At 35.9% G+C, this 24,045-nt stretch overlaps 2 protein-coding genes across 2 annotated transcripts in view; both read left to right on the top strand.

Moving 5' to 3' along the window:
- LOC149149475 (uncharacterized) overlaps positions 1–3,418 on the top strand; it is a 13,014-nt gene extending 9,596 nt beyond the window's left edge. Inside the window, exons 3-7 of the mRNA XM_089439246.1 lie at positions 1–268; positions 396–553; positions 643–1,654; positions 1,841–2,092; positions 2,202–3,418. The exon at positions 1–268 is cut by the window's left edge and continues 55 nt beyond it. Of these exons, the coding sequence (XP_089295372.1) occupies positions 1–268; positions 396–553; positions 643–1,654; positions 1,841–1,889 (1,487 nt within the window). The 3' untranslated portion in view covers positions 1,890–2,092; positions 2,202–3,418. The remainder of the gene's footprint in view (positions 269–395; positions 554–642; positions 1,655–1,840; positions 2,093–2,201) is intronic.
- Positions 3,419–3,425: 7 nt separating this feature from the next.
- Positions 3,426–5,972, top strand: LOC149149474 (uncharacterized). The gene is made up of 3 exons (XM_089439247.1): positions 3,426–4,162; positions 4,281–4,817; positions 5,217–5,972. Exons 1-3 carry the CDS (start codon positions 3,608–3,610, stop codon positions 5,919–5,921), a joined length of 1,797 nt encoding a protein of 598 aa, XP_089295373.1. The 5' UTR covers positions 3,426–3,607; the 3' UTR covers positions 5,922–5,972.
- Positions 5,973–24,045: the final 18,073 nt, after the last annotated feature.

Here is a 24,045-nt window from a genome sequence, read left to right as displayed (position 1 = left end):
GCATGGTTGCTGCAGACTTGATTACTACACCCTTCGTTGTGGTCGCCAGCATCTTGGAAAGAATTGGCGATGTTGGGGACAACAAAGATGAGTGCATCAGTCTTCTTAAGGAAATGAAATTTTTGGCCTCATTGGTTAAGCAATTTCAAGAACGCCCTCAGTTGAAGGGAAGTGATGGAATATCTGGTGTAATTAAAGAAGCTACTGAATTGATAGTGGAAGGCTCCATTCGGTGCTGTACTCAGATGAAGTCTTCAAGATTTTCCAAGTGAGCATTGAAAACTCCAATCTTATTTGTTTGAAGGTGGAATTGTGTTTTCATGCGTTTAACGTTTTATAGCAGAGGTCTCTTATATGTGAGGGGTGGATTAAGGCCTACTGTTTGAATGAACTAGGTTTTGGGCAGCGTCAGGAAACAAGGAAGAACTATCCAAATTTCGACAAAAGTTAAGGGACATGTACACGCATATGAGTGCCCAAATGGGGATTCGTCTCTATGATGTCAATGCACCTAGGAAGACACGACTTTCTCGAGGATATCCAGAACACTCAGGTGAATATATTCTCAAATTAACGTTGTTGCTATGTTTTTATTGTTCATTCACGTAACTATGGACATAATGTTTGATATTGTGGAAACAGTTGGATTGGAGGAGCCTGTGAAAGAAGTTCTCGAACTTCTAGAATGGGGAAGCCAAAGAAAAGCTGTCGCAGTTATGCTGCATGCTTTTGGAGGCATGGGGAAAACTACACTTGCAGACGCTGTATTTTCAGTAGCTAATTTTGAAGGATGTAAATATTCCGAGGTTCAATTATTTCAGAATATAGAATCAAAACCTGATATCATAGAGTTACAAAAATGCATATTAGAAGATTTAATGGGACCTGAAGAGACAATTCCAGTTATTAGAAAGTACGAGGATGGCCAAAGAGAATTGGGTTACATGTTAGAGAAGGTAACAGCTTTTATTTACATTGACAATGTGTTGGGTGAAAATGAGCTTAGACAACTTTTGCCCGGGGATCTGAGTAAAGCAAAGAAGTTGAGGTTGCTTGTTACGGCTCGTGACATAAATGTGGGTAGAGCGTTCCCAAGAAAAACGTCTCTTAAAATTTACAGCATGAAAAGGGTTTTGAATAGCACAGCAATGAGGTTTTTAGAAAGGGAAGTGTTAGATGACATGGAGGAAAAACTAAATTCTAGCCAAATCGACAGCTTAATAGATATATGTGGTGGAGTTCCATTGATGTTAACCTTAGTAGCAAAAGTATTAAGATTCGGACAACACCAGCAAAAGGCTTACAATATGGTTATGCAGCACAAACAGAATGTGAAGGGTCAAATGTTTGAAAGGATTGGGGGCGAGGAGAAGTATTTCTTTGCATACGACTCTCTCCCTGATGAGTACAAAGATCCGTTTCTTGATGTGTGCTGCTTTTTCAAAGGCTGGGATTGGGACACAGTGGCTGATATTGTTGGAGAGGTTGAGTTGGATATACTAGAAAAAAGAGCACTGGTGACCAAAAGCATTGATAGCACTGCGTCTGTACATGACGTCATCTTGACAATTGGTCAACAAAAGGCAAAGGGAACAAGATTTAAATTCACAGCGCAAGTGAGTTTGAGAAATTTCTGGATCATGATGACGAAAAGGTACCAAATCCATGAACTTAAAAACAAATCATATGCAATTCTGTTTCCTACAAAATTTTCTTAATTACCATGACTAAATTCTGACTAGTTTCTCCATCACCTTAGCCATCATTTGCAATTTTGTTTCAAGCAATGATTGTCTTCACTCTCATGATTGATTCAATTTTACTAAATAATGGTATGCAGGAAATCAAAGGCATATGGTTCGGTGAAAATAAGGATCCATGCAGTATAACAGCATCAAAGCTAGATTCAATGTGCAAGTCATTGAGAATTGTTGACCTTGGAAACTTAACCAAAGTGGAAGGTCAATGTAGTAAAATATTTGAGAACTTGGTCTTTTTTAAAGGCGGAATTACCCGGCTTCCGTTTGATGTGTCAAAGATAGAGAACTTAAAATACTTGAAGTATGAACCCGACGATTTGACTCTACCTAAGGTAAGTCTCCATCACACTATTTGAAGTCCCGTGTTTTTCCATTCATTTTCTCCAAAATTTTGACCGCAATTTCATTATGGTTTTCGCATATCAATTGCATGATTTGTAGATGCCATCGAGCCTCCGACACATGGAATTTGATGGAAGATTACAGTCTCCTTCTTTCGAAATCTCTTCTGCATGTCTCCAACAACTTGGGAATTTGCGAATATTGAGATTGATCAAATTCGCAAAGTTGAAGAAGTTGCCTGAACGGATAGGCGATCATGTAAAAGTGTTGCAAGAACTCTCTCTTTCACATTGCGAATCTCTAAAGGAACTACCGACATCCATTTCAAGGCTTCAATCTTTGAGATTATTGAGAATGGATTATTGCTCAAGTTTGAGGGAGTTGCCAGAGAAGGTTTCGAGTTTTCAATCTTTAAAAGTATTGAGAATGGATTACTGTTCGAGTCTGGGGCGATTGGCTAAAGATTTTGGATCATTGAAATCTTTACAAGAGCTTAATTTGCAGGGTTGTTTGAACTTGAGGCAGCTGGGAGAAGATTTTGGATCATTGAATTCTCTGCAAGAACTTAATTTAGAAGGATGCACAGGCTTGGCAGCACTTCCGAGTGATTTTGAAGTGCTTTCATCATTGAGATCATTGAATTTATCCTCGTGTGAAAACTTAGAGGATCTTCCTCATGGGTTGGGAAAGTTATCATCCCTTGTTGCACTATCTTTTAGGAATTGTCCTAAACTAAGAAGTATTCCAGAATCTATTGGGCAATTGAAGCTCACGGCCCCCTTCATGGATATATCAATTGTTCGAGTTTAACTGAATTACCAGATGGGTTTTGCAACCTTTCCTTTATCACCAACCTTATTTGTCAGAGTGCACGAGTTTGCATAGGCTTCCAACTCGATTTGGGGAATTAGCAAGTTTAAGATATTTGTCCTCAGTGAATGCAGTAGCCTAGAGAGGCTTCCAGAAAGTTTTGGTCAACTTAGGAGTTTGGAGACTTTAGCCATGCAGGGTTGCACAAGCCTTGAAGAGTTATGTAATGACTTCCACTGTCTCACATCATTGCAGTTTCTAAATTTGCATGTGTGTGCGAGTTTAAAGAAGCTGCCTGAATATTTCCATTGCCTTCCCTCATTGAGACACTTGGACCTATGTTTTTGCTACATTTTGGAAGGAAAATCGATGGACAATGTGTTAAAGATTAAAACATTAAATTTTGTGAACATCGAAGGAAGCGGAATGTTGATGGATAGATGGGCGGAAATCGAAAGAGAAAGTGATCAATCATCTCCTTTTCAAGAAAAAGTGTGGACAGGGCAGGTGATCGTAACATCCATCCATCCATATTTACCATACTGATATATATATTATTTATTTTTATTAACTTTTATATTTAGCATTAATTATATTTGACTAAACGTCATATTAAAAAAATAGGTCATATCACTGTTCCGCTGACTTTATAAAGATCTTTACAGACTATATCGAAGGAGAATCTGGAAAAGAACATGCTGTCCCAGTTGGAGCTTCTTTTGAGTGAAGGACGAGAAAAGCCATTCCATCCATCAGCCCCCCTCCTTGTTCTCGTATTTGACACCCTCATTGATTTCAATAATAATTTCCCGTGGCCTTTAGTCGAGGAGACTATAGATGACATCCCAATAAATTTTGAAATGCTTTATATCGGCCATCATTTTGATAAATTGCCTCCAAAAGCTAAGAACATAATGGTGGGACATGTTGGCCATCGTCAGAAACAGGTGGAGGACAATCTCTACGCTACCATAGTGCGAGTACTAGGTCAACAGGTTATCGAGCATGCGATGGAAGATGGAATAGTCTTTATTCAAATAAGTATGGTGGAAGATGGAGGAGGTGGTACTGGTAAATGCCGTCCTTGTTGGAAACATATGAGAAAAAGTGAAATGGAAGAATTCCTGCTATGTAACTGTAGGAAATACCTCGAATTAAAGCAACTTGCAGAAACGAGTCAAGAAAGCAGTACAGAATTGTTAAGAGAATTGTTTGCAGCAGGAGAGGCCCAAACCTTCACATTCCTGAAGGTATTCAATTTTTCACTTTTGTTTTATTTTATTTGTGAAACAAACTATCTCTATCTGTGTAACAATGTTCGGTTTCATTTTATCGATTGCCACTTATTATGTCGGAATAAAAATACAGGCTCCAAGTGGAAGTTCGAAACCTTTGAGTTGTACAGCAGAAGATTTGAAAGGAAAAACTATTTTATTAGAAACCAGGCCTCTGAACTTGGGCTGTGATCTCCGCCTTGCGTCTTTGATTCAACTATATAATACAAAGAAAGAGACATTTAATTTAGAAATTATATCGATTCCACTTGTGCACCGAAGTAGCAGGTCAACATTAGATGTCTTTGAAAAGTTTTCAAGAGACATTCCGTGGCTGGTCATCCAAAATCCATGGGCGATACCAAGTGCAGTCAAGTATTTTCTGATGGAGCTATTTGCACCGGATGAACTAGATGCACACTCTCCAAACGGCATCAAGATAATAGAATCTAATGGTAGAATATTTACACCTTCTAAGCCTGTAATGGGTTTGCTGGATAGGTGGGGGGCAAAAGCTTACCCTTTTACAGTCCAGAAAATTGAAGAATTAAAAAAAGAAGAATGGAATCAAATGGAGACAATGCCTACCCTGGAGTTTCTTTTCAATGGGTTGGAAAGTGTTTCAGATCAGGTAAGTGTCTTATATTTTCGGGTATGCTATTACAAATCTTTTTAATTGATAAATCCTAAATGGTTGTACGCTAGTTTATTATTATTTTAAGAAGAATGGAATCAAATGGAAACAATGCCTACCCTGCAATTTCTTTTCAATGGGTTGGAAAGTGTCTCAGATCAGGTAAGTGTCTCGTATTTTTTAAGATATGCTATTACAAATATTTTTAGTTGATCAATCTTAAATAGTTGTACGCTAGTTTATTATTATTTTAAAAATAATATATGCATCTCTGATATATATATATGTTACATTACAGTCTCTAGGTCCTTGACGCGGTTAAAAGGGAAAATGATGTATAAATGGTTTTCTAACCGATTCGTTCAATCTCCACTTTTGTTATTTGATGTTGAAAAGGTGAAAGAGATGATGCTTCATCAAAAAGTGGTATGCTTGTACGGCGGGAGTGAGTCCGAGAATACCATGAAAGAGTTTACAGCTTTAATACGGAATGCGTTTATAAGTGTAAAGGACAACATCCACATCATCTATATTCCCCATTTTAAGTTGAAAGCTCTGGAATTTAACCAAGTGACAGATGGCATAACCTTGTCTTATCAGCCCTTGGAAATGTCCACATTGGCACAGGCTGAGATGGAGGGCATGCTTTTGTTAAATCCATCGCAGCATGATGCTTTCAGATTTTGGCGGCGCATTGCCCTTTTGGAGGAAGAGATGCCTGAAATGTACAACAGTGACACGGAGCAAGAGATCCCTGAAATGATGCCTGAAATGCACAACAGTGACACGGAGCAAGAGATGCCTGAAATGTACAACAGCGACACGGAGCAAGAGATGCCTGAAATGTACAACGGTGACACGGAGCAAATAAGTGCAATGAAAAAGATATTTCAGTGTTGGAATAATGAAAATCCATGGATGATTTTGATGGATGAAGAAGGAAAAACAATTACGGAAAGTGGAAGGAAAATTGTGTGGCCATGCAAAGGCAGCATGGAAGATGAAGCAAAGGGATTGATAGAACTCTTGATCAAGGGTTCCCCAGAGCAAAGAAAGGAAGCATTGTATAGGTTAGAACAATGGCCAGATGATTCAAATTAAGATGGATCGTAAATAATTTTATTTGATATAAAAGTAAATATGAGTTTCAAATGGTTTTTTCGTTATGGTTTGTTTTTTTGCCTTAATGGAGAATAAAATAATTTTGTTTATTATTTACACATTTTTTATATTTAAATTTATTTATAAATTTTTGTTATTTAAATAAATTTATTTATTTTCTCATTTTTATAAATTTTATAAAATTAAAATAAATTTTATTTTATAATTTTCCAAAATAAATTTTATTTTATAATTTTACACATATTTTATATTTATTATTCTTAATATATATTTATTTTAATTAAATATCTTAATCAAATCTATTCATATACCACTACATATTGCTTATTCTTTTTATCTAACTTATAGTAGTCTATTTCAAAGTGAAGTTCGTTACATGTCTTTATTTTTCTATTTTACTAATTGGTTTGACTATGTAAGAGGATAAAATTAATCAAAGGCTTATTGCTAATTCTTCTTATCTAACCTATACAAGTCTATTTCAAAGTGAAGTTCGTTACATGTCTTTATTTTTCTATTTCACTAATTGGTTTGACTGTGTAAGAGGATAAAAATATAATATTTTTAATCAAAGACTTATGGTTTATTCTTCTTATCTAACCTATAAAAGTCTATTTCAAAGTGAAGTTCGTTACAGGTTTTTATTTTTCTATTTCACTAATTGGTTTCACTGTGTAAGAGGATAAAAATATAATATTTTTAATCAAAGGTTGCCCCTTGCTAGAAATGTTTGATTATTTTTTTATTAGTATTGAGAAATAAAAAATATAATATTTTTAATGAAAGGTGGGTTGCTTTTTGTTAGAAATGTTTGATTATTTGTTATTATTAATGAGAAATTAGAAATATTTATATTAATTAAAAGTTATATTTAATTTTGTAAAACAAAATTTATCAATAATTAATTTAAAAAAGAAAGAAAGAAAGAACTAATCTATAGCTATAAGTATGTAAAACTAAAAATAACATTTTTAAGTATATCTTGGTGATGTTAACTCTACAATAAATGTTGACATATTTAATTATTTTAAAAGTTATGGATGAATTTCAGTTTATTTTGACTAATTGAGCTACTATTTGAGCTTTCTTTCAAAGTTGGTGGATTGTGCCTTCTCCCATGAAATTTCCACACTTTAAATTGATGGGTTACACTAAGTTAGATGCTCTAGAATGTTCTCCTTTTAACACATTAATGACTATTTTGCATAACATGCTACTTTCAACTTTCAAACACATAAGCCTAATGTTTTAGTTGAACTAAGGTGTTGATGATTATGGCAATTTGAGAAGTTACCTATTTATATCGCTATTTGACAAAACTGAGCTTTTATTGGCTTGATAGCCTCCTCATGGTCGCCCAATACCTGCTAAGTCTCTTATACCTCCCCATAATTAATCTACTCTAGGATAGTGCAAGCACAATTGTAGCATGAAATTTCAAAAACAACTTGTATATCAGATTTTAGGTTTCTGCGATCTTCAGGTTTGTGTACATCTTCTTCTGGATTCCTCTCGCATTAGGTTTGTAGTTGTGATCGACGTTTTGAACCATCAATGGTGGTTCATCATCAGGATGCGAAAGATTTTATGGAAGACTGGTCTATCCTTCATATCAATAAATAGATGTTTGAGATTCACAATCAACATTAACTTTAAATAGTATTAATTTAAATTTGAATTAAATTGTTTATAATTCATTATGAATTTAATTATTTATTTTAACATATTTGAATTTATTAAGTTATTAATTTATTTATATCGAATAATGTTTTTTTTTTTTTTTTTTTTTTTTTTCAGAAGGAAAAAACCGACATGGATTATATTAAGGAAATATAAAAAACAAGATACATAGATCTGGATTTGTGCATCTGGATAACCAGGCAACCGGAAAATGCACCTAAACAGAAGCAGATACAGTTCTAATGCGGCGCCATGGAAAACCAAAACGTGGAAGCTGGATCCATCCAACCGAAAAACCTTGGCTCTACACAGCAGAGCAGACCTGTCCAATATACAGAGCGCGATACAAGAGAAAAACGATATGAAAACCACATATAAAGAGCGCTTCGAGGATGAAGCGATGCCGCCGTGAATAGAGTATAGAAAGAAACATATAGACAGAAAAGAGGGCCATATCCTGTAGAATCGATCCCAATAAAGAGAAGTATGACCAGAGAGAGAGCATGCTAATCCGAGAGAGGCAGGAGGCCCGTGATGGAGATCATAATGGAGTGCATGGGCATCCTGGAATTCTGGAAAATGCAAGCATTTCGCCATTTCCAAAGGAACCAGCAAGTGAGAATAAACAGAGAGCGCCAGCACGGATTCTTTGAGCACCACCAGGAGAAAGCATCCTGAACAGAAGAGAAAGCCCGGTAAGGAAAACCATAAATCAATGATAAAGCATACCAGATTTTAGCTGATGAGGCGCAAGCGAAAAACATGTGAGAATTTGATTCTGCTTCCGAAAGGCACATTTGGCATCTGCCCGGGCCCTGCCAGCCCTTCCTTTGAAGAACCTCCCATGTGAGGTTTCTGTCCGAGAAGAGTAGCCAGGAGAAGAGAATCGATTTGAGCGGGCAAGGAGCTTTCCAAAGCTTGAGAGGAAAGATGGGGAAAGGAGGCTGCAGGTCTGTAAGGACTGCATCATAAATATCCCTGACGCAGATAGGCTGTGAAGAATTCTGTGGAGACCATATAAGCTCATCATTTGCTCCCGCTTGAGTGAAACCTTTGCTCGAGAACCACAGAGTGGCCGCAGACCATGAAAGATGAAGATGGGGGGGCATCGACAGTTCCACCGCATCCTTCCAAAGGGGGGTCTGTAAGGACCAAGATTTAATCACTTTATCCCATGTAAACAAGCCTCTCGAGAAGAGAAAAGAAATGAGAGCAGGGGAAAGCCTCGATTCCAGATTGAAGACAGTGGGATCGATGCCTATAAAAATGCAAGCACCAGTACCAAATTTCCATCTTAAATGCCCGAAAAAAAGTGACTGTATCTTCAATTTCATATTAAATTATAATTAATTCAATAAGTCATAATTAGTTTGTTTATTATTAAATATAGATGTAATTAATAAGTTGAAACTCTTGTTATTAACTTATAATTCATTTAATTTATTTTCAATTATACTTTTTTTTAACCTAAATTTTAATTATACTTGATTTAATAATTTAATTTTAATTATACTTAATTTAATAATTAAATTCTAATTATACTTAATTTAGTAATTAAATTCTAATTATACTTAATTTAATTTACTTAATTTAGTAATTAAATTTTAATTATACTTAATTTAATAATTAAATTTAGATTATACTTAATTTAATAATTAATTAAATTATTCTTAAATTTTAATTATACTTAATTTGATAATTAAATTTTAATTATACTTAATTTATTAATTTATTTATATTAAATAATGTTTAATTATTACAATTTCATATTAAATTATAATTAATTCAATAAGTCATAATTAGTTTTTATTTTTAATTATAAATGTAATTATTAAGTTGAAACTCTTGTTATTAACTTATAATTCATTATGATTAATTAATTTTGATTAATTAATTTTAATTATACTTAAATTTTTATTATTATTTCCAAAGATGTTTAGGGAGGGGTTAGAGTGGATGATAAAGTGGGAATCCAATTCTCACTTATGGTCCATCTGTCGTCTCTTTTGAGGTTATTAGGATGCTTGCTGATTTCTATTGCTTCTCTGAATTTTCTTATGAAGTAGTCATCACTTCTGGCTAGGATGTGGGTATTTTCAATACAAATTTGATGTTTGGTTTTATTAGAATGTTTTGCTAAAGCTAATGTTTTGGATCTATTATGTTTAATATCAGCTGAGTGTTCTTGGATTCTGGTGTTAAAGGATCTGCCTATTTCACCTACATAGGGCTTGCCACACGAGCAAGGAATTAAATAGACACCCTTATGACACTTAGGATCAATTCTGTCTTTTACCGGATTGAGGCAACTTTGGATGGTGTTTAAAGGTTTGAAGGTGGTCAAAATCATGTTCTTTTTTAGGATGCGGGAGATTTTATTAGTAGTTCCACGAATGTAAGGGAGGTTAACTTTACCTACAATGTTGTCAAAATTTTTATTATTCTTAGGTCTGGTGTTTGCTTTGTTTATGGCTTTAACAACTTGACGTTTGTTGTATCCATTTTTTAGGAAAACTTCTATAAGATGTTCTTGTTCTTTTTCAAGGTGTTCTTTGTCAGAGATTCTCAGAGCCCTGGTGGCTAAGGTGTTGAGGACCCCGAACTTATGGGTGGGATGATGATGTGAGGAGGCATGCAAATACTGTTCGGTGTGAGTATTTTTGTGATACACCTGGTGAGATATGGATCCATCATCATTCCTGGTGATGAGGATATCAAGGAAGGGGAGGCTATTGTTGACCTCAACTTCCATAGTGAATTTAATGGAAGGGGATAGACTATTTAGGTGTTGTTTGAAGGTTTCTAGGGTTTCTCTTCCATGAGGCCATATGACAAATGTGTCATCAACATATCTTTTCCACAATTTAGGTTTCAGGGGTGAAGTCATGAGGGCTTTGGCTTCAAAGTCTTCCACGAATAAATTGGCCATAATAGGGGAAAAAGGAGACCCCATGGCAACTCCACATGTTTGTTCATAAACATTGCCCATAAAGCTAAAGAAGGTGGATCTTAGGCAAATTTCAATTAGCTTTGATGTATCAGGGTCCGTTAGTTTGCATATAACTTCCATGGCATCGTTAATAGGGATGTTGGTATATAGAGAGGTAACATCAAAACTTACTAAAATGTCGTTTTGATCAAGTTTGATGTTCTTAATTTATTCAATGAATTGGGTAGAGTCTTTGACAAAGGAATCAGAGTTTCCCACTAAAGGTTTTAGTTTCTTGGCTAGGTGCTTTGTGAGGTGGTATGTGGGTCCATCAATTGTGTTTACTATAGGCCTGAGAGGGATGCCCTCCTTGTGATTTTTTGGAGCTCCATATATTCTAAGTGTATATGGATTGTTAACTAGGAGATTTTTGTTGTCTTGCATCTTACTTGTTTTGATTAAATTGCATAACTTTTTGGAGATTGTGTTTAATGGGTTTTTATTGAGTTTTCTATAGCAACCACTATTGTTTAAATGATCCAACATTTTTGCTTTGTAGTCACTTTTGTTCATGATGACAGTGGCTCCTCCTTTGTCTGCTTTCAACACCACTACTTCAGGGTTGGAGTTCAAGGATCTGAGAGCCAGATATTCATGTTTGCTGATGTTGCTTTTAGGTGGTTTATATTTCCTAAGAGTGATAGAACAGTCTTGTCTGATTTTCTCCTTTATGGTATCAGGAAGGTCTTTAATGCCATATTCAATGTTGCAAAGAATGTCTTCAACAGGGATCTTACGAGGGGTGATAGAGAAATTTAAACCTTTTCTTAACAAGTTGAGGATATGTTCACTTAATTGGAGGTTAGATAGATTGATAACCAGATTGTCGTTGTTATTCTTAGGGTTGGTGTTATTATGAGCATATGAAATAGGTTTAGTATTATTAGGGTGATCTGAAGGGTTGGTATCAATTAGGTTTGTGTTGTTAGGTGGATAATCGTGAGTGTTGTTGTCCATAAGAGTTTCACTATGAGCACTGTAATTAAATAATGAATTGGCAGATGCATTAAATTGTGTGTTTGGAATATAATTTAACCCTTGCATTTCTATTCCTATCCCTCAAACATAATAGAAATACTAAGTGAGAAATACTAACTAATCCTTTAGTAATCCATGTAAAAGGGACATACATAAATAATTAGCAAGGTGAGTAGAGGAACTCAAAAGAACCCAAGAGTGAATTAATGAGTCCCCAAGAGTATCACATATAATTAGACCACTAAAAGAGATAGGAAGGAAATTCCTCATTGACCCATAACATTTCTTCATAATTATGGTTGAAACGGAGACCTAGGACACAAATGTCCCAAAAAGGTAGAGGGATGAATAGGAAGACTAATATTATTAAAGGAAGGATTAGGATCTCTTATAAAAGAGACAAGGACCCAATTGAAATTACCTAGTCACAAAAATGTTGCACTTTCAAACTCAAAGGTCTTGTATGTTGTAGTAGAGAGCAAAGATGACAACTTACTACAATTCCAAAAGAAAAATAAGACCATGCACACTAACCATATTATCAAATACTTCAAACTTATAAACACAAAAAAATGGACCCGCATGTTGAAACTTCTACATGTGAATGCCGAAATTGATATCCATTATATCCCACAATGCTAAGGTAGAATTCAACCCAAATATTCATAATCATATGAGGATGATAATTTACCCATGTAGAAAGAAGGGAGAGGCCTCTTCACATTACTTCCATCATCATGCAATGCATATACTTACTTCCATCGCAATGCAATGGATTTACTTCAAATTATTAGGAGACAAATTGGGTTCCAAGCTTTACATAAAGAATAATGTTCCCCACTTTTATAAACATGGCTTGGCTTTTTGGTTTCTTGATACCAAAAGAGTACCACTTCGAGTCGTATTCAAAATCAAATGTCTAATGACAATGTTAGAATCCCTTACCACACTCAATGTTAACATTCCTTCATGGTTTGAAAAAGGGAAAATTTTAGGGGTTAATATTTTTTGGTGGGTTAATTTTCCATGCTTTCCGGAAAATGATTCATTAATTTCCATTTTTTCTAGAAAAGATTCACCCAAAAGTTATAGTATAAAATTAATATATCTTATAAATTGCCATAATTTTATATTCAAGACTATATAAAATTATTAGAAATGTGAATTATTTTAGAGAGATATTGTCAAACATTTTAAATATTACATTTCATGGACTAGTGATATTCACTAAGGTTTATTAACTTTAAGATAAATTTCCATCCTTAAAATATTCCCTGGTTTGAAATCACCCCTCCTACACATGCCACCCGAAAAAATATTAATATGTTAATAAAAAAAATAAATCAAATTTTATAAATTTCTTACAAAATGTAAATTCACAAACCAAAATCATTCTAAAATCAATGAATAGTTGTTAGATTAAAGCACCTTGGATCTTCTTGATTTGTAGTTGTTTGAAGAGCATTTCAAGCATGGTGGTTAAGAGAATGTTGGAACCAGGATCATTACTGGGGAGGTGAATCAATAGTGATAACAATTACATAATTTTACCATTATTTATCCAATATATTAATCCATTCATTTCATAACATGTAAGCATTAAAAGCCCCAAGGGATAGCTCAATTGGTCGAGTTCCCGTTGCTAAGTACCTTTACAATTGGGAGGTCACGAGGTCAAATCTCCTCGACGCCCTTGGGGTTAGGCCTGTTAAGGTTGGCCGACAGGTAGATCCCTTCGGGTGGATCTGCCCCAGTATTTCCCGTGGATGTAGCGACCACTCAATGATCGTGAACCACAGTTGAAAAAAAAAACATGTAAGCATTAGATATGAAAAATACAAATTCAACTGGATCAACACATAAGAGCCATAATCATAAGAAATAAACATGCATAATGAAACATAATCATCACATCACACAGGGACATAAGATCTTGGGAGGAAAACCCACCACCGGGGCAAAAACCACCCTTGTTGTTGTTGTGTTGCTCAATATATATTATTATATGTCAAGCAAATCATTACATACAGAGTACAATATGGAAAATATATGAAAGGAACTATGATATCCATTTCATGACTCTACAGACTCATATCTGATCAACAAACCTTGCCCAACCACCATTGGACTCATGACTCTACAAACTCTATCTAATCAACAAGCCTTTCCCAACCACCATTGGACTCATGACTCTATAGAATCTATCTAATTTACAAGCCTTGCCCAACCTCCATTGGACTTATGAAGAAATTTGTTTTAAATCCTTGTATTGTTGGAGCTCCCACCCAAATTTTCTATGCGGATCACCTTTCATACATTTTCAAACAGGAACACTAGAGATTCTCAACATGAAAATCACAACAAAAATACCATCATAGCTTAAAATATCAATCATTGAATCAATCTCAAACTACTCCTCTCTCACATTCATACACCATTCTCAATTCACATAGCCTAAATACCTTTTCTGCAAACAAACTAGATGCAAAAACTTAACAATGTAATACATAACAACTATATGAAAAACATGTGACACTAATTAAACTAATATATCACAATCATATAAACTCAAACAATAATTAAACCCCTGCAATCATAAATGCATTAGAAAAACCATTGTAGCTCTGTCACATAAACATAGTTTTCAGCTCTACATACTTCTGTCTTTGCTACAACCATACTTCCATGAACACATTGCTTCAACCAAATCACACTCCTCACCAACGGCTCTCCAAAACACTATAACACATTTCTCACTCAAGAGAACCAACCAAATGAGCAACCTTTCTCCACATATTTCTAGTTTCTAAAAATAATTAAATCAATTAATTCCAATCCTATAGTGGAGCTCTGTTCATATGCTAAAGTGCTTTGGTTCATTTCTTCTTGACTCAATCAAGCCACTAACTTCATTTATTAATTAATATTCTCTTTTAGCCATCATCTAGAAGCACAATTACCTTTTCCAACCTTTACATGAAGAGTCCCAAACAAGACATGTCAGAAAAAACATTAAACACCTGATGAGCATGAGAAGTGCGGAGGAATTATAGTGAAAATCCCTGGTCACTCCCATAACGTTGTCCTCTGAGTGACTAGAGCTATAACCACTCCCTTGAGACTATCCTACAAGTTACTAGATCCTAAAACTGCTCCCTTGATCCATCATGCATACGACTAGGGCTAAAGAGACTCAAAGTCATGCTTTCTCCACTCAGAACTTGCCTCAACTTCTTCCAAAGCTTGACTAACCTCTGTAGGACCTTTGGAAGTATCTTACATCTCTGCAAAATTCCAACAATCCACTGATCCAACTCCATCATCATCACAAGTCAAACTAGGTTGACTTAGATGTCATCCATCAGCTACAATAACACTCAAGCCATCAAACGTCACCACAACTACTCCAACATCTGCAACCATCAAGCTAAGGTCTGCATCCAATGCACAATCCAAATCCCCTCTCACTAGCATGTGCATAATCACATACAACCAGGTTGACATCAATTCCAACCAACACCAATGCATCCTCCAACACCATGCTACTAGGTTGACATCAATACCAACCAAACAATTCATCACAACATCAATGCCAACAATCTCCCCCTATGGCATTGATGTCAACCCCAACTAGGTCAAACAAATCAGCCTCATTCACCCCCCCTTTGACATCAATGGCAAAGGGTTGAGCTCATCTAAGAAAGCATAGTTGAATAATTACTATTCCACTTGGACACTAGTTGTGTCTCAACAAGAAGCAACAACCATAATTATACACATAATGTGGGTAGAAGCATACCATGACCAACAAAAATAGCAGCACATCATATACATTAGAAAGATCATATCATAATGCATCAACGGACAATTACACTCCTTAGGGCAACATGACATCAATCACTAGCAATAGCTCTCACTCTCAGCAACATCAAACTCCATGAACACCACTCTCAACCAACAACAACAACATAACATAAACATCATCAACATCAATATAATATGAGTAGGAACATATCATAAGCAACAATGGTAGCAACATCACTCATCTCAACAGCACCAACTACATCATCCTCACTCTCAACCAAGGCAATGACAACATGAACATCAACATGAGTATCATATATGCGTTTTTAATAAGATGGAAAAAAATGATAACATGAAATTATATACATATATAATGAAAATAAGTATAATGATTATAATTAAACTTATAATAATCTTTGATTTTATAACTATCAATATTTTAACAGTTTATCATTTATTCATTTTACAATATTTCTATCACCTCTTTTTAATAGAGAAATAAAGTTTAGTGATCAAAGTCTTATCATCTTCCTTGCAAACCTTGATGCATCTCTTCAAGGTATTTCATTCAAAATTCCTATAATAACCAACTTTCAATCCCATCAATCAATTTTATAGTGTTTCTTTTTATAATTTTCAATTATCTATATCCAATGACATCAAAACAACATTTCCATTTTCATCATTTTTTATCTAAAGAATTGAATCACTCTTAATTTTAATGAAACCTTATTACAAGAAGAAAGTGTCAATTTTCACACACTATGACTAGGGAGCCTCTTTAACTTGCATACAAGATATTTTTTGTCCATATTTTCACAAAGTTGAACAAGATACACATCTTATTTTAGTTCACCATCCAAAAATGCCAATTTACACTAGACCATACCAACACATTTCAAAGAATACCAAGGCATCTCAATGCATGTTAGGCATGCTAAGACTTGTCAAGTGCCAATGTGTGTCAAGGAGTGTTACACATGCTATGAAGTGGTAGGGCATGTCAACACTAAGGTGTTCCAAAGAGTGCCAATGCATAACAAGGAGTGTTAGGGAGTAATAGGTAAACACAAGGGAGCACTAGGTAAAAATGCGTGGAAATTAATGAATATGAGGGTGTGTCAGCAAGTGTTAGCAAGTGCTAGGCATTCCAAGGAAGGAGTGACAAGCTATGCTACGTAGTGGTAAGGAATGCTAGGGAATACCAGGACATGTCAAGAAGTGCCAGAGTGTTCTAGGGAGTTTCAAGGTGTCCTAACGTGTGTCAAATAGTGCCAAGTCATGCCAAGACATGCTTGCTATTAAGGCATGCTAGGATGTGCATGGTGCTAGGGTGTTCCAACATGTGTCAAGGAGTATCAAGAAAAAAAAATGGATAACCAAGCAAAAATGCAAGGAAATGAACACATAAGAGGGTTAATAAGTCAATACTTTACCTTTTTTAATAGGGGCATGCTAGGCACACTAAAAATAGGTTCCAATACATGCCAAGTGCCAATGCGTGCTAAGTGTTAATGTATGTCAATGCATGTGAAGGTGTTTCGAGGCATGCTAGGGACTATAAGGCATGACAAAACATGGTAAGGGAGTGTTATGTTGTGTTAGGGCGTGGAAACATTTGCTTGGGAATCCTAGTCATGGTAAGATGTTCTAGGTACAAAAATGTTCCAAGACATGTAAGGTGCCAAGGAATGTTAGTGTGTGCCAAATCATATCGAGGTGTGCCAGGAGTGTTGAGGAGTGCTAGGTATCTCTCATTAATAGAAATAACCAAACTTGATTACGTATTAAATAATATGTTTCTTACACTGAAATAACTCTCTAGCACACACACTGACTCAAATTATATTGGTATTATCACATTTCCTCTCAGTTATTCCTTTTTTGGACTTGCTTTGATGGCTATCTCTGTGGTCCTCCATGTGCATGTAAAGAGACATGTAGTGATGCTGACATCTGACTCTAATCTTATTTAATTATTTTTGTTTGTCGAAGTAAGAATTGAGTTGTTTAATCCATATATAAAATGATCGTCTCCCCTAAGGTTATTTGAGTTTGTTATTGGGAGGGAAAAAACACTCTCCCTAGACAAGAAACACGCACGGCTGGCTTAAATTATATTACTATTATCACATTTCCCTTCCGTTATTCTTTCTGTCGACGATGCTTTGCTAGCAGCTATCCTCGTGTTTGTGATCTGGCGGACGTGTGAAATTGAGTTGTATTAATACATACCCCATACATGTTTCGAGAGGCAAGAAACTACAAGGGCAATCACCTCGAGAGAGATAAGCATATCCTGATCTTGAGACGGAGGAAATTAAGCGATGGAGCATTGATCGAAATCATGAGTTCTGTTATCGTTTCTCTTGGATAGGCTCTACACTCAATGGTTCCTACTGCTGTTCATAGTCATGGCAAGCATAAGAGGTCAAGGAGCTTGTCGGATTCCAGCGTATGCCCGATCCTGGCTGATTTTCAGAACCAACTTAGAGGTAAGGTTGAGACACTAATGGAACAACAACACCAGCCTGAGTCCTACAACATTTCCACAGCTTGGCTTGGACAAGCCCTGGACGTGGTGCTATTTATCTACTCCAATTTGAAGGATTTGTACCCGCACATGCAGATACACAGTAATAATGACGGAAAATGGTTGAACCAACATATGGAGGACCTGGTAAATCTGCTTGATGTGTGCGATGTGTTGAGAGAGTGCATGTCAGACATGAAGAAGAACAACATGTCAGTACAGATAGCCCTCCATGGCTTACTTCATGCCCATGTCCAGATTCCTAGTGTATTAAGTCATCATGACCACATGATAAATAATCAAGTGGTGAAAGCAAAAGACTCCCTTGACAAATGCATGGATGAATTAAGGAAGAACAAGGACATGGAGTCTAAGTTAGCGAAATGCATGTCTACATTGAAGAGAATGGCCGATAGCCTTCACCCAACAACAGCAGCGGCAACGTCAATCAGCGGATCAGGAGTTGAAGAGGTCATCAAGGAAGCGAAGGCCATCACCGTATTTGCCTGCACTGCTCTTGTGGCTGCCCTTTCCATTAACACACCATGCCGGTCCTTTATACAAGGTGCAGGGTTTCTTAAAAAGAAGAATAGGACCAGTCCTAACCCTCTCCCTCCTCTTATGGACATCAACAGCATGAAGGACATGATGCAACACAAGATAAAGGAAGCTATGGAGATGCAGAGAAAGAGATCATCGTCATTCAAGTTCCTCTTGCATGAGTTGAACAGGGTTGATATTACACTTGGAAATCTCAACAATTTACTAGACAGATACATCATGAAGAAGACGTCTAAGTCATCCACCAGTATGAAAGATGAAGTCATGGACTCCATCCATGTCGTCAAAATGCCTACCACGGAGTTGGAATCAATATCAAACCATACTCCTCTCTCGCATTCATACACCATTCTCAATTCACATAGCCTCAATACCTTTTCTGCAAGCAAAATAGATGCAAAAGCTTTACAATGTAATACATAACATCCATATGAAAAACATGTGACACTACTGCAACCAATCTATCACAATCATATAAACTCAAACAATAATTATACCCCTGCAATGACAAATGCATTAGCAAAACCATAGTAGCTTTGTCACATAAACATAGCCTTCAACCCTGCATACTTTTGTCTCTGCTACAACCATACTTCCATGCACATACTGCATCAACCAAATCACACTCCTCATCAATGGCTCTCAAACACTATAACACATTTCTCACTCAAGAGAACCAACCAAATGAGAAACCTTTCTCCACATATTTCTAGTTTCTAAAAATGATTAAATCAATTATTTCCAATCTTGTAGTGGAGCTCCGTTCATACGCTGAAAGTGCTTCGTTTCATTACTTCTTGACTCCGTCAAGCCATTAACTTCATTTACTAATTAATATTATCGTTTAGCGGTCATCTAGAAACACAATTACCTTTTTCCGACCTTTACATGAAGATTCTCGAACAAGACATGTCGGAAAAAAATAAAAAATTAAACACCTGATGAGCTCGAGAAGTGGAGAGGAAATATAGTGAAAATCCATGGTCACTCTCATAACACTATCCTCTGAGTGACTAGATCTATAACTTCTCCCTCGAGCCTATCTTGCAAGCGACTAGAGCCTAAAATCGCTCCCTTGATCCATCATGTATGCGACTGGGGTTAAAGAGACTCAAAATCATGCTTCCTCAACTCAGAACTTTCCTCAACTTTGTCCAGAGATTGACCAACCTCTGTAGGACCTCTGGAAGTCTCTGACACCTCTGCAACATTCCAAAAATCCAATGATCCAACTCCATCATCATCACAAGTCAAAATAGGTTGACTTAGATGTCATCCATCAGCTACACTAACACTCAAGCCATCAAACTTCACCAAAACTATTCCAACATATTCAACCATCAAGTTAAGGTCTGAAACTAATGAAAAATCGAAATACCCTCTCACTAGTGTGTGCATAATCACCTACAGCCACGTTGAAATCAATGCCAACCAACACCAATGCATCTTTCAACACCATGCTACTAGGTTAACATCAATTCCAACCAAACAACTCATCACAACATCAATGCCAACATTCTCCCCCTTTGGCATTGATGTCAACCCAAACTGGGACAACCAAATCAACCTCATTTACTCCCCCTTTGACATCAATGGTAGAGGGTTGAGCTCATCCAAGAAAGCATAACTAAATAAGTACTACTCCCCATGGACACTAGTTGTGTCTCAACAATCAACAACAACCATAATTATACACATAGTGTGGGTAGCAGTAGACTATGGCCATCAAACATAGCAGCACATAATATACATTAGAAAGATCATATCATAATGCATCAACAGACAATAACACTCCTCATGGTAGCATGACATCAATCAATAGCAATATCTCTCTCTCTCAACAACATCAAACTCTCCATGAAAACCACTCTCAACCAACAACAACAACATAGCATAAACATCAGCAAGGTCAATATAATATGAGCAGGAACACATCATAAGAAACAATGGAAACAACATCACTCATCTCAGCAATACCAACTACATCATCCTCACTCTTAACCAAGGCAATGACAACATGAGCATCAACATGAGTATCATCTCTCCATCAATATCACTACCAGAAGCATTAAAACAATTGATCACCATCATAAAGAAAGACTACACTATATCCATAACATAGTGTATATAATGAAAACAATATCCTCCCATGCAACAACATATCATAACTGAAAACAATAGCAACAAGGCATATGATGATCATTATCCAATATGGTGTGAGCAACAACAAACAATTTCCTCCATGTGATAAGCAAGAGGCTACTCTAAAAGAACTAAGGATTATGACTCATAAATATTGCAATGAAAGTACAAGGCTTCATAATCCTACTACATGGCTACAAGAATGATAGACTGTGAATGTACAATGCTTCATTAAGGATGATATATGAATCCTCACATATACATGAACATCTGTCATATGACTTTCTCTCAAGACAATCTAGGCTCATGATGATACATACAATTCATTTCATGGATCAATCAATCAACACAATGAATATAAGAAATGACAATACAAGGCTTTGATCCATGATCAAAAGTGAACAACTACAACCCAAAAAGAGTGTGAAAAACTCTCTCCAAATATTTTCCATAACATGTCCTGAACTATCAATCTGCAACACCAATAGTTAGCAGCCCCAATAATACAAGCTTCCATGAATGAACTATAGTATAAATTGTCCATCAATATGTAGCACTATGTAGTAAAACACTATCAGCCATCCATATGAATCAATCAACACTATAACCTCTGGTTGAATATCAAGCAACAACATGCCTCTAATCATTAGGCAATAATCATATGACACTATATATGTATATATATATATATATATATATATATATATATATATAGATGCCAGTAGTAGCATATGCAAGTGATCCTAAAAAATAATTAGCAACAGTGATCATACAACCATGCTTCTGTAGTACAACCTCTATCCATAAAATGGCCATCAACAACATAGGAAATCTGCAATAAAAACTTCATCCATTCTCTCTTGATATTATATGTGCACCAACAAGCACAATCCTCATCATCATCAACAAATATATGTGATAGTCTTGAAAGTGAGATCCTCATGAAAATATGATATGCAAATAGGATGCATGGCCTCATGATAATGCAATGTAAGATATACGAATCATGTGAATACACATGCAATGGACTCTCAACCATGCTACAATTATACTGAATGATGTAACAAATTTATTCAATCAACTCGGATAAATTGACCATCAACTTCCTAATACACATGCATGTATCAATGACTCTTCTTGATGTGAAAAATTGACTCTCTAATAAAGTACGAGAGTGAGGGTTTCAATGAGAGTAACATCATTCTCACAAATTATCACCAAAATTTCCATAAAGGACATAACATCCTTCATGGAGTAAGTGTTATACATGAAAATAATAAATCCATATCAAACTCCTCTTATACATATGTCATATTTCCATCAGCAACTGTTGCTTGTTGCATGAAATTCTGTAAGTGGGCATAATATAGAAAAATAATCTCCTCACAACATGGATGCAACTATCAACAATCATGAGAAAAGAATAGAATGACATATAATGCATAAACCTTGTAGAACTCCCCCCTGAACTCATGTGTTCTCCTTCTATGCATCAAAACAATCTTGTGGACCTGAAATGAATAGATGCATGAGGCTGAAATTTACTCCTTCTAACCACATGCACCTATCAAGTTTGGCTTCTCTGGAAGCCATCTCCTATTGTGTGCAAGGTAAAAATCTACTCTCCGTTAGTAGAATATCCTTCTTCAAACCATAATATTCTTTATGAAGATGTCCTTTAAAGAGTTAGTTATTTACAAGTCATCTTTTCTCCTCCATACCTTCTTTGTCTTCAATGGTGGGTTTTCTCTTTTGTTGGCTTGATATTGTCATATATGCAAGCTATAACTTTGTGGCCATATTTTCCACACTTGAAAAAATGGTTATCCAACAAATTTTGTTTTCTTGCAAAAAAATTACATTCTCTAGCACAATGACCAAAATGATTGCAAAAAAAAAAATACCCGTAAAATAAATTTGAATACCTTGTGTTTTTCTTTGTTGGACCATGAACACTTGGACGCTTCCTTGTCTTCATTAACTTCTTTATGTTGTGATTATGATCTTCTTTTCTTTGCTTTTGTTGATAAATATTTTTCTTCTTTGGCTTCTCTTGATGATGTTGCTTCCTAGAACCATGATTAACTTTAGAGATGGTGGACTTATGATTCTCTATTATTTGGCTTCCCTCCATTTTCACTTTTTATTTCACAACGCATGATTCTTCTTCAAATCCCAATCTAGTTTTAACAAGTGGAGATCTTTGACTAATGAAGATTTCATCCAAAATTTTGGTGCTTTTCTCCAACTTTTGATACTGTGATAGCTGGTTATTTTCCTTTTCAAGATCACATCTCAAGGAGACTAATTCCCTCTCTACACTCACACAATAGGCTTCCCATTCTTGCAGCTGATTTGACAAATTCTCATTCTTCTTGATGACTTCCTCATATTGAATTTTCAAATAAATGATTTGCATGTTCTTTCTCTCATGGCTACTCTCACTATCTTCTTGAGATAAAATTGGATCTACTACTACTATGAATGTGGAATCCTTTTCACCATTCTCTCTCTTTAAGAATACAATGGGATTTTTCAATAATTTGAGAATCTTGAATCCTTTCTCTTCCATAAAATTTGTGCAGCTTGTCTATGATTTCTTTTGCAGGCTTGCAATGCCTCACCTTTTCTACATCATGATTTGGCAATCCCTTCAAAATGATCTTCTTATCTTATTCATTAATCTCATCCTGTGTACCATATTCAATTGAGACAAAAATATCCACATCTAAAGTTAAAATATATGCTTCAAATTTTACCTTCTAGTGGGCTCCAGTATTGTAGCAATAATGCTACAACTCCTGGAGCTTCCTATCTCTAATTTTATCAACCCGGTAGTTCGTACAAACTTGGAAGCGACAGTGCTGTATGCACAAGTACTAGCTCTTGTCGCAGCTGTCACTTGGTCAGCTGGCACAAGTCCGCTAGGGCCCAAGCCAACTTCTATATGTTCTCAGAAGAAGCTTTCTAAATGATGGAAAAAGACTATCTCAACGGAAAGTAATCTACTTTGCCAAAAATGAACTGAAAGCCAACCAAAACATGGAAACCCTAGTAAACCCTAATTTGACTAGTTTAACCTCTATGATGCAATAGTGAGAGTGCAAATGTCTAAAAATGATGCCATTACTTCTAGTGATGTGAAATGCATGAACTCAAACTACTTCCATTAAAAAGAACATTGTTTCTGTATTTTTTCTTAGGTGGTTGGAGTGATTATGGTTTTGTTTCTTATTAGGGTTTGGCTGTGCAGAGGTAGTGCGAAGGGAGAGAAAGCTTGGGAAAGGTCAAGAGGGCTAGGAGAGGTCCCGGAGGATCCCTAGCATCAGTCCACAGAAGTCCACAACATTCAGGTGCTTGGAAACCAAGTTTGCAGGCTTCTACATGATGTCTGCAGGGGATCCTACAGGAAACTC

Source organism: Pinus tabuliformis, chromosome 9, assembly GCF_031772625.1.
Source record: "Pinus tabuliformis cultivar Carrire ecotype Pingquan chromosome 9, CPIR1, whole genome shotgun sequence".
Classification (NCBI taxonomy): domain Eukaryota; kingdom Viridiplantae; phylum Streptophyta; class Pinopsida; order Pinales; family Pinaceae; genus Pinus; species Pinus tabuliformis.
Note: the sequence above shows the minus strand (reverse complement) of the source record. Positions and strands in the feature narration are given on the sequence as shown.